Raw genomic sequence first — 12,542 nt, 5'->3', positions numbered from 1 at the left:
AAAAATAGGGCATAGCAACACACAGCAGGGAAATCAAATTCTGTAGTAAAACATCACCATCCCCACAGAAAGGGAAAGATGGGCAGAGGGGCTGGCACAGTGAACAACTGGAATTTTTAACTGCCCCGTATCCCCTTTCTCCTAGAAGCCCAGTTGTGCTTTAAGCAGCAACTGCCAAGTCTCACTTCCTATTATAAAAACTAAAGAGGGAGCTATGGGCTATTTCCTATTTAGTTTTTATAACAGAAAGTGAGCTGGGCCACAATTTGCTACTGAAAGGGAAGCCGGGCTCCTGGGAAGCAAGAAGAGTGAGAAACAACCCAAAGAGTCAGAAGAGCGGCAACTCAGATCAATGGCCCAGTATCCTGTCTCCAACAATGGCCAGCATCAGATGTTAGTATAAAAACCCAGTATAGACAATTATGCACTAACCTACCCAGGGGGAAAGTTTCTTCCTGAGTCAGGCAGTTAGTGGTTAGTTTATGTCCTGAAACATAAGGGTTTATGACCCTTATAAACATTTTATCCTATCTAAAGTAACCCTGGATATTCTTGTTGTTCGTATAAATATCTAACAGTAAGTTCTCCAATTCTTTTACTATCAACTACTTTTCACAGTGGAAGGACACATTACATAAACCCTCCCAAAACTGTTTAAAAAAATTTTTTTTTCTTTTTTACATTGAGCAGCCAGGCTCTAACTGCAATGAGCCCTTCATTAGTAAGCTACCGGTGCACTTTTTACGTGGTTACAGACACTTGGCCTACAGCCTCATGCCTCACAACACACCCAAGGCATGACAGACTGCTAATGCACACTCCAATGTGGGTTATTACAATAGGCTAATGATGAACAGGTTTGCATAGCTTGCTACTCCAGAAGGCACATGTATCAACTTTGACTACTAAATAAATGTATATACATACACAGTCATGACCAAAAATTCTGAAATTTTGAGTTTGGTTCAGAATGTATTCTCCTTAAAAAAAAAACAATGATATGTGACAGTTCTTGCTTTTTCTCACCTCCACCCTCATTTTATCTTCTCACAGAATTCAGCCAATTAAGCTATTGAACAGTGAAAGCTCTTCCGGGTAAGGATCATATTTTTGTTGTGAGTGTGTACCATGCCTAGCACAATGGCTCCCGTTCCATGACTGGGGCCTGTAGGCACTGCCACAATACAAACAACCAACAACGTTTACATGCATTAATGAATCGTTATAACTGAGTACAATGAAGTTACCTTACATAATAAAGATGTTTGCAACAGGTCCCTGCCCCAAAGAGCATACAGTCTCATTTGAAACAAGACACAACATGCAAGTATAACAAAGAGAGGGAAGATTACGGTAATTACAGTAACAAATGTGAGCACTCACATTTATGGAGCTTAACTATGTGCCCAACCTGACTGCTCCAAATAATTTGAGAGTTTTTTAAATCTAGTTGCAGTGTTGTACAAGATAATTTAAGTTATAAGTAAACAGAAAAAGGTTAGAAAACTTCATAAAACCAAAATTAAAACCAGCAGTTTTCTCCAAGGTCTGTAATTTAAATTTGGCTCCTACATTCATATTCAGCTACCTAAAAAGACGTGGCAAGATTTTCAATAATGCTGAGCAGCGGCAATGCCCACTGATTTCAATAGGAGGCAAAGGATTTGTTCACAACCTCTGAAAATCAGGCCATTTCTAACTACATGCTTAAATATTAATTTAGAACCTAGGCATCCAGATGTATAACTGATGGCCTAAGCGTATATATGTTTGTTTATATTTCTCCAAACTATACCTGGCTACTGGTTCGGGGATGGCCCCCGGGCTAACTGGCACCTGAACTCCCTTTTCCCACTCCTGCCTCCAGGGGTCTGCCAGCACATAGTACTCATCAGGGTTCAGTTGGTAGGAGTCAGGTAGCTTCATGGCAGTGATCAAGTCCGTTCTGAACACCTGCAAAGAAACCAACCAAGAGAAAGAACAGAGACACTGACATTTGATATTTACACTCTATGATTCACAGCTCCAGGGTAACCATGGAGCAGTGCATAACAAGGTCACTGTACCAACACAAAAGCCTATTACAGGACAGTCATTTACCTTCACATCAGGGGGCAGAGAGAAGGGGACATAGATACAACGAACATAAGGCTGACAGCCCTATGACTCCTAATGTTCACACTGTGAAGGAAGTATAAGCCTGAGTGGTGCCCCATGCCTCTAACTCCTTCTAAATTTAATGAGAATTGCAGGTGCTCAAAGCCTCTCACAATCAGGCACCAAAACTGTAGCATTACCTGTCAATAACAATGGACCCAATCCGGTTCCATGTGAGCACTGTACCAACACTCCCACTGACTTAAATAGGACCAGGACTGAGCCCTGTGCTTTTCAAATTACGAGATCCCTGACTAATACAAAAGAATTCTAAAAATCGTCGATGGTAGAAAACAAGATATGACTGTAACGTGACCAGCTGCAATAGCAAATTCTAAGCAAGGCAGCTTGTCTTGAATTATTGTTTTTTTTTAAATTACCCTAAAGATCAACTAAATCGAGCTTCAGACTAGATCTCTTGGGGCATCTCCACATTCAGCACTAGTGTTTGCTCATCTACCATCTGCATTGTAACGCATACAATTCCATTTTGCCTTTTTAAGGCATCAGCCTCTAAAACCTGCAAGATGTCTGGCGAGTTTTGGGTTATCAGCCATAAACAAGCAGGGATGCAGTCTTTAACAAGCCATAGGAGGAAATAAAAATGGATTCACCCTTGTGAGGAGTATGCTGCGCTGCTGCCGTGGCAGCTCCATTCTGCCTGGTTTGCCACTGCCTCTCAGTGAAGCAGAAACTGAAGGGTGATATCGCAGGCATGAGAATAGCAAGACAGCAGTTGCCTAGACATCTTCCAGCGCTCCCTGTCCCTTTTGCCCCCAACCAAAACTGCTACGTAACAGTAATAACTAATACTTCACCCTTTTTATCTCAATAGCACTTTACATACATTAACTAATTAATGCCACATGCAAAGGAATGGATGTGCAACAGGTTTTAAAGCAAACAAGCAATGAAAACAAAAATGTAAGATTGTAAACCAAGCCCTTTGCCAAACAGAACAAGGGAATCAGCCCATCCAGCACCAGTCAGGAAAACCACAAGAAAAGTTCATATGCAAACTCATCAGTTTATGGCAGCTATAGTCAGCAAGGCACATATCCAGCTCCATACTGTATAGTTATGAAGTTTCAGGCAGATTTTCAAGAAGGCAAGACACTGATCCTAGATTCTCCAAACATTGCTAATGATGCAAATTTACTTCACACTTGCTACTCTTGTGCTGAATCCCTAATCCAACTTCCATATTGGCTGTTTTGTGTTAGTATCTGACAATAATTGTGTTTGGCTGTGGATAAAGCACAAATCTGTAAGGTATGTGCGTCCACTGTGGTTACACAAATCATAAAGGCTGCCTTCCCTGGGGATAGTGGCTTCTTTCATATGCCATTAAAACACTTCAAATTACAATAAGTCATCTATGATTTTTTTACACGTTTTAGGGAACCGATCATTAGTCTGATCATTAGGGGAAAAAAATCTCTACAGCGAAATACAGTATAAAAAGCCTGGCCACATGATTTGCCCGAATGTTTTTTTCCCACTCTCTCATTCTCTCTGTTATGCCCTGGATTTCTCACTGGGGAACATCCAAGTGTTACTTATTTTTATTTTTCAAAACTGTTTACACCCAGTGATGACATTTTTTGAATTTCAGGTGCAAGTCTGCATTTTTGTAACAATAAATCCCACTACAATTAAGTATTAATTTGTAAGTTTCTCAAGAAAAGAAGAAAAGGATGAATATAGGTAATGTAATAAAATAAAACGTTTTTTAAAAAATCTAAACTATCAGTCCTGTGAGGTTGCAATCAAGAAATGAAACAGAATCCACAAAACAAACTCACTCTCCCAGTAAACTAGCAGAGCCAGCCATAAGGTTTTGGACTTCTAGTGATTTGAGTAAAAAACAAGATATGAAAATTTTTCAGTCTGATAGCTTGTGGCTAGTTATTTTGGCTACTACACAAGAAGTTGTTAATGGAATACTTGACCATCAAGAAAATCCTTTCCAAGACTCTCTGCCTTGTGTCACTATCCTTGCTGCTCTGCTAATTTCTGATGCAATCAATGGGCCTGGAGCCAAAAGAAGTTTACAAAATTATTATCTCTGAAGAAGTGGCACACAGCACTCACTTCAGAGACAGAGAGAGGGTGAAATCCTGGCCTTGCTGAAGTCAATGGGAGTTTTGCCACTGACTTCAAATGAGGCAAGGATTTCACCCTGGGAGTTTAATGAGTGTCACTTATCTGCTGGCACACTGGAATCAGCATAGCATGCTGTCGCAGACTGAGACAATCCAAGAAATAAGAACAAACAGGAGCTTGGGGGAAGTGGAAGAAAGACCTCTCAGACTGGGAAGAAAGGCAAAGGGAGGGAAAAAAATAGAATATTGGAAGAGCCACAGGTTAGTATGTGTGCATGAGGAGAGAAAGAAACATCACAAAAATAGGACTAGGCCAAGAAAGACAAGATCAGGATTTGAAAAGTTATCTCTGGTCATTTACTTGATGGTCAAATGGCTCTCTTGTTGTGTTTTTAATACACTGAACAGTGTACATAATTCCCCCATGAAAAACTGATTATCCCTGGGGTGAAGGAAGTACACTGTCATCATGAAATCTAGCTAAATATGCCTCTCCCCCAACATCAGCCACTGAAGCATTTAAAGTACTTTGACACAGTGAAAATGACTTAACCCAAGAAATTTCACCTTCTGAAGCAAATACCTTGTTTTCAGCCACAATACAGTCTGCGGTCTAATGATTGTCTCAGACCAGTTCAGGCAAGGGCATCTGCAAACTTGTATGCAGTGGGTCATATACATTTGGTGCCTACAAATGACCCACCCAAAAAGTTCAAATTGATTTACATTTCCTTCCTTGATTTGAATTCCTCAAAGCACTGCATATGAAGCTTAAAAGAGACAGATGTCTGGTTTGACAAGTCTGTTAACAAATAAAAACTATTAATTAAGGCCAAGTAAAGGCTATGAAACTACTAAAAATAAACTTTTACTGTTCACCATAAATCAAGAACAAATAACCCAAACCACTAAAAGAAAGAAAGAAAGTTTCAGAGCTATGTTGGGCTGGTGCCAAACTAGCCCAATATTCATGGCTAAAAACTAACTTGATGCTGGCAGTGACTGTGGTAGCAGCTGAACTCCCTGATCTCCTGGCCAGAAGAAAGGTTGCTGGGTGCCAGCTGAGATGGAGCAGAAAAGGAAAGAAAATATGATTAGGAAGAAATCTATTCTTTAACAAGGCATGTGTGTGTTTTACTAGATAGAGGTAGCAAAATGCAAGTATAATTCCAGAAATACCTCAGAAGGTTTTCGGTCTTCATGTCTGGAGCATGAATTCCTCCGGTGTCGAGATCTGGAATGCTGGGACCAGGTGGACAAGCCTACGGTATAAAAATGATCAACTGAAATGAGTGCTTTCATCAGTCAGAAAAAGACTGCTCACGCTGTTCACACAAGTAGGCCAGTTGACTTCAATGATACTACTTGAGTAAGTAGAGCAAGATTCAGCCTTTTATCACACACCTCAAAAAGACTGTTTCATAATGAACAAGCAGGGGAAAACTGCTGGCTCAGTCTAGCACTTCTGTGATCACTTCCATGTATTTTTTTTTATCCCGACAGCTATATTTATTGGCTTCACAAAAATGACACTTTTATAGGCATCATGTTAGAAAATCTATGGCACAACAGTTCTTTATTTGAGCAATACTGATCCAAACACAAATCACTTCCTTAAGATTAAAAACTAGCTGGGACGTCTGTGGATAGCCTGAGATGAAATCTTCAAAGCTAATGTACTGATGTCCCAGCACATCCATGCAGAACATACTCTGTCCCCATGATTTCTCTTATGATGGAGTTCTTTTCAAGGTGAAACAGAAAGCCATTCTACACCCAGGAACCCTAAGACTATATGATGTGTCTGTCTGTCTTCTGGCATGAGGAAATTACTGAGCAGTGTCATGGGGTTTTTATATGTAGAATTCTTCAGTCACTATACTCAGGACCAACTATTTCCCCCGGTCCCAGCATTCTTCAATACGGAGTGGATGCCTTTATCTGCTTTTAGGAAGATTATTCTATCTGAAGTCAGGGAGAGGGCGGAGAATGTATCCCACTAGAAATGCTATGACACCACAGGACCAGCACAAAACCTGTGAGCAAAACCTGCTTATGGTGAGCCTGTGCTGATCAATTTAATTTAATCAAATGACACTTTATTGGCATGACAAGGTACACAAATGTAACTCAAGTCACACTATATGACAATGACGAAAGGAAGAGACAATAGATTAGCATGATAGTGGTTAACAAAGGAGGAGGAAGGACTGGAAAATGAAGCACAGAAGTTGACACAGAGGATGTAATGGGGAGATCAGAGTGTCCACATAACCAGAGACAGCACTGCAGAGATTCCACAGCTCTGAGTCTTAAACATTAACAAACAAAGCGGGGTTGGCACAATGGCCTTAAGGTTAATACTCAGTTCTTTGCTATCTCGGCCAGTAAGTGCTGGGAGCAATGTGTAGGCTTCAGCTGCGGCCCATGAGAGCAGTATTGCCTCACATCACTCAACAGAAACCTGCAGTAGTATGCAAGTAATATGGCAATGAAAGCTGAATAAGAACAGGTCTTCAATCCTCCCTCTACTGGGAACACAAAAAATTATTTTCAATGTAAATTGACTTCACAAGACTGTCACTCGAAAGAGATAATACATAGTTGCTGGACAGAAGCATCCACTAAACTATAATTTTACAACATTTGGCCTTCCACGGTCTTCAGGTAGTAACACATTTGTAAGCCTGGTTAAAAAAATGCTCTGTTACAGAGTGGTAAACAATGGATGGTACATGGAATGTTCACAGTGGCACAAGTTAAGTCAATGTGTGTAGCAACTGGATAGAAATCATATCCTTTAGGATAAGCCCATCAGAAAATAGTGATATAAAGGGATACATTCAATGTAAAAACTAATAATTTTGGGGTCCGCGTCTCTTTATATGCCCTCACTTGGGAGCACAGGCACTGCTTTGCACCGATATGGAACTGCAAACGCTGCTATTTATAATTTCCGGTCAAGAGAGCATAGGTGCATACACTCATACAGTGGGCGCACCCACAGAGACATATACTTGAAGTTGTTGCAGGTACTTCACATGACCCTGAGTCCTCCTTGCCATTGTTGTTTTGTTTTGTCTGGTCTTACAGTCACATTTTGATACAGTAAAATGTTTTTCTCTTTCTTGTGCTGCATGAAAGATCCACACAAAACAGAGGAAAGTAACTAAGGGTGATTCATTTACGTGCAGAAAGTCAACACAAGGTTTATGTACCACTTAAGTCTCCTTTAAAACCTATTTTGAGACCTGAAGTGAAACTTAAGTGGTGCACTGGTCTTCTGCTGGACCTTAGCACAGGGGAGAATTTCACTCTGACTGGCTATCCAAGGTAAACGGTGAAACCAACCATAAAGAACTGACAAATGCACATAGCAAATGAATGGGAAAAAAACACATTAAACTATTTTTCTCTTTAGTCCCTTTCAGTTATAGTATTTAAATGTTATTGTTAAAAATATAAGTAAAAATAATTCAGAGAAGTATGCTTTTCCAATTGACTATGCCCCTTTAACATACACAGCCACACACAGTTTTGCACCTAGTTGTCCAGATTCTAATAATTTTTCCAATCTCAAAAACATTCATGTCTGATCGACTACAGTGAGAGCTAATGAAATATTTGGCTAATTAGGTTGTTGCAGCAGCAATCCATAGGTGGATATGATTGCTGGTTTTGCGTATATATTGGAGGGGTTTTTTGTTTGTTTTTTGCATTCAGGGTACTGAATGAGAAACTCCATTAACAAGATGTTGTTTTATTCTGTAGCTTCTGCCAGTAACACAGCTAGTAACTCTGGAAGTTTGTTACAGTTGTTCACAAGTGATGCATGCATCTGGAAAAATTAGAACAGCAGCAATGTGATATACTTCTGAATTTTTAACTATGTGCTTTAATTCAGCTCTAGTGATAAGTTTACATCAATTGGAGATTGACAGAAACCAAGCATATGGCTTTTTCTAAACAAGCTGCTAATGGATAGATTTTTCAGATCGCGTGTATGTCCTTGGGAAGCTACTGGAGGTGGGTAGCAAAAATAATAATTGGCATATCTTCTGTCTCCATTTGTTTCATTAATATCCTTTTGGTTAATTCAAAATATTTCTCAGCTCTGTTACTAGCAGATGCTACAAAACAAAACATCATCCTAAATATAATTCTGTTAATCTCAATAGTGCAGAACATTACAGGTAGGCCACTGACCTGACCTCTTAGTGCTGCATGGAGACTCAAATCCTACCACCATTTCCTAAATCTTAATATTACTTCCTAAATTGCTCTGACATGCTTATGTTAATATAGAAACTTTACACTAGATTCCCCATTCTGGGAGGAATCATTCAAATTAGACCAGACCACTACAGAGTATATTTGTGGCTGATATTTTCTCCCAAAAATCTAATCACTTCCTAAAATGAAGGACAGTACAAAGTTTCTAACATAATTCAAGAATAATTGTTTCCTCCCACCCTACATTTTAGCTGATGAATATATAGTGTAACCTTTTAATAACAGGTACCAATGAGGCTTCTGGGTTTTTTTTCTGGCCAATAGAACAGGCTGTTTATAATACCATGCAACAAATGTGGGGGAACTTCTGACTGAATTAAGATTTTACTGACCATTAGGACAGGCAACCGTAGTTAACAAGTGACCACTGGCACAGGTTAATAGGGAAAAACATCCAATTAATGAATAAACAAACACATAATAAATAATTATTAAGCATGCAGTATAACAGATGCAAACATCAACAGTTTTAGATAACATCATTTAGAAACACAAATGCAACAAATTAAAGGAGCAAAAGAAGTGACACAACAGGACTAAATATAACTACTCCACATAATATGTGAAAGGAAAGATCTGATTCTACTTCCAATGAAATCAATGGCAAGATATCACTGGATTCAATGGAACAAGGATCAAGCCACAGCATTTCAACAAAGGGGGTTTGACTAGTTACATCTCTCCATTCCTTGGGTAACCCAGGAACAATAATATTGAAATAAGCAAGAAAACCATAAGAGGGAAAAGAAAGGAAGCATGAAAGGCAAATCACTTTTCATTTCCACCCTTTAGTCGAAATTTGGTAGCAGAGTGATCTCTTAATAATCACTGAAAGAAAAAGTTCATAGGCAAAATTACAGATATTTCACTGATAAATGACCTGATTTTTATGTCCAATTACATGTACTGAAGGACATTCCTGGATTACAGGAAAGTGGTTACCTGTCATTGCTAAAATAAAAGTTGTGGAGCAGGTCTAGAAACAATGTGGTGCTTTTGTATTATATGCACTGTAGATAAACTTAAGAACACATGAATCTGTATTTTAGAGAGATTCTTGGTATTTTTCAGACAAAACAAATCCTCAGTATTAAAGTTGCACAACTTCTATGTAACCAATGTATTTCTAAAAAATACTCTTCTCCCACCAGTAATTCACACGTTTCCCCAGTTTCAGAGAAAAAAGCACAAGACAGTGATCGAGACTGGCAAGCCATCAAAGATCAAGACAACGTTTTACAGTTAAACTCCAGTCTTTGTAAAAAAAAAAAAAAAAAAAAAAAATCGATCAATCAAATGGAGATATCAAAAGTCTGCACCACTGGGGGTTTTTACAAATAAAACATTCCTAACTAACCAATTTACCTTGGAGAAATCTTTCTTGTATACTACATGAATTAATTCTATAACAGATGGAAGATTAATGACAAACGGTAACTCCATCACAGTTGTTGTACATGCCAAAATCCACGTTCTATAGTGAATATGAAATACACAATTCTAAAGCACAGAGTGTAGCAGCCATTGCAGCACATCAACCTGAGTATAGAAACAATGGAGAAGTAATGAAAATTGGAATCCTTCATCCTAACATCTCTTTCCTTCTACGAGTGGGCCAAATTGTTCTGTGGGCAGCTTGACCCTAAAATACATCTTCATAAGCCTGGTTTACAAGTTAATGGGAAATCTTTTTAACTAATGGATGACCATGACACTTTATTATAGGCAGTGAGAGGATGGTCTGATCAAAGTGCTGTATTTAACCTACAAATAAAATCACAGTGATTCACTTTAAGTCTTCAGAACTAACAAAGCATTACCCAAAATACACGATCCAATCAGCATTAGAAAATCAGATATAAATATATACTCTTAAGGGACCTATATACTTCCTATTAACAGGCAATGTATGTATTCAAGCAGCTAACATTAACACCTACTGGGAGTTAAGCATACAAAGCATCCAGGTATTATTGGGAACAGAGACCCCTAGGAAACTCCTTTTTTAAACCAAAAAAAAATTCCTCAGGGGTGCCAGAGTGGTTTATATCAGTCTGTTTGGGCCTGATCCAACAACTCCCACTGATGTCAATGCAAAAATCCCATTGATTTCAATGAGAGGCAAATCAGCCCCTTACTTCAAGTCTGCATTTTGTTTTCCCTCCACCAGAAAATTTATTTAACTAGGCATAATTAAAAATAAATGGACAGTCTCTGGTTAAGAGAAGCAAGGCTTTGGCAGACCATAGCACTGGAGAGACAAGGAACAAGGCTGATAGGAAGATATAAGTAGAGCCACTTTCCTATATTATCTTCAGAAACTACGTGCCTGACATTAGCCAAAGCCATATCTTTTTTTCACTTGTACACTATTAATGAAATTACAAAAATACAGCTCCTTCAGTATTAGAAGAAAAGTGTGATCAAGAAATTAGAGGAGACATATGTTTCACATATGTATTTTTATGAAAAAAATAGAATTTTTAAAAGGAAAAGAAAAAACGATTGTCTCTAACTATATCACTTTGTGAAATGACCACTCAAAAATGTTTGGATTTTAGAAAGCCCACTAAAACAGAGAAGTCCTTAGTGCTACCAAAGCACATCCAAAATCTTAGCAAATTCTCCCCATCATCCAATATTCCACTCAGCATGAAGATATTCAGTTATACTGTATATCATGCATAACACTGTTGTAAAACCACCTGTAAGGCATCCAACAGTGTCCCAAGAGAGCTAGAGGCTGCTACAGCCTCTGAACACTTCAAAGCGTGAGAACACTGGGAGTCTGAACACACTTTTCCTATCGTAAATACAACTCTGCTACATCACTAAACCAAGCAGCACAACAGTGCAAAACATTTCTGACATGGATGCTCGCCTGGCTGCTGTTTTTGCTAAGTGCTGGCATTTCCAGCTGCCTACACTTTTTCCAGAATTGCTTTGAGGTAGAGTAGACACTGCTGCCAACACCACACTCTGTCAGAAAGATCTGCAGCCTGAGAAGTAAAAGGAAATGCTTAGGCCTTGGCTACACTTACCGGCAAGTTCGACGGCTGGAAATCGAACTTCTGGGTTCGACTTATCGCGTCTAGTCTGGACGCGATAAGTCGAACCCGGAAGTGCTCGCCGTCGACTGCGGTACTCCAGCTCGCCGAGAGGAGTACCGCGGAGTCGACGGGGGAGCCTGCCTGCCGAGTGTGGACCAAGGTAAGTTTGAACTAATTCGAAATAAGGTACTTCGAACTTCAGCTACGTTATTCACGTAGCTGAAGTTGCGTACCTTAGTTCGAATTAGGGGGGGTAGTGTAGACCAAGCCTTAGTCTCCCTGTCTGCTGCCTGAGCTGCCACTCTTCACAGTAAAGCCTTGTTTCAGGCATACCTCAACTGGCCAATGGTCAAACTACAGGATAAAGATCCAACATGAGGGGCACAAAGTAAACAGCAGAAGAGTTTCTAAGGCTAATTTCCCCCATTCTTCTTAGTAAAGACATAGCTGCACATGTATAAGTCCACATATCATTTCCTATATATAGGGCCCTACCAAATTCACAGTCATGGAAAAACGCATCACGGAATGTGAAATCTGGTCTCCTCCCATGAAATCTTGTCTTTCGTGTGCTTTTACCTTATACTATAGAGAGTTCAGAGGGGGAGACCAGTGTTTCTCAAATTGGGTGTCCTGACCCCATAGGGAGTAGCACAGAGTCACAAGGTTATTTTAGGGGGTTGAGGTATTGCTACCCTTACTTCTGCGCTGCCTTCAGAGCTGGCTGGTTAGAGAGCAGCGGCTGTTGGCTGGGCACCCAGCTCTGAAGGCAGCATCCTGTCAGCAACAGCACAGAAATAAGGGTGGCAATACCATATCATGCCACCATTACTTCTGCACTGCCGCCTTCAGAGCTGGGTGGCCGGAGACTGGCGGCTGCTGACTGAAGGCCCAGCTGTACAGGCAGCAGCGCAGAAGTAAGGATGGCAACACCATA

The 12,542-nt window shown here is 39.8% G+C and overlaps 1 protein-coding gene across 12 annotated transcripts in view; it reads right to left on the bottom strand.

Moving 5' to 3' along the window:
* The window catches only part of JADE1 (jade family PHD finger 1), a 149,539-nt gene that overhangs the window by 27,999 nt on the left and 108,998 nt on the right, over positions 1–12,542 (bottom strand). For 5 of the 12 annotated variants that reach the window (XM_065597693.1, XM_065597694.1, XM_065597691.1 and 2 more), the window contains 3 exons: positions 5,442–5,524; positions 5,249–5,323; positions 1,796–1,953 (listed from right to left, as the gene is read on the bottom strand). In XM_065597693.1, the coding sequence (XP_065453765.1) occupies positions 1,796–1,953; positions 5,249–5,323; positions 5,442–5,524 (316 nt within the window). Of the gene's footprint in view, positions 1–1,795; positions 1,954–2,771; positions 4,471–5,248; positions 5,324–5,441; positions 5,525–12,542 lie in introns of all 12 variants that reach the window. The other 7 variants (XM_065597695.1, XM_065597696.1, XM_065597697.1 and 4 more) reach the window with 5 other exon arrangements.

The sequence above is a fragment of the Chrysemys picta genome, chromosome 5, assembly GCF_011386835.1.
Source record: "Chrysemys picta bellii isolate R12L10 chromosome 5, ASM1138683v2, whole genome shotgun sequence".
Lineage (NCBI taxonomy): Eukaryota > Metazoa > Chordata > Testudines > Emydidae > Chrysemys > Chrysemys picta.
Note: the sequence above shows the minus strand (reverse complement) of the source record. Positions and strands in the feature narration are given on the sequence as shown.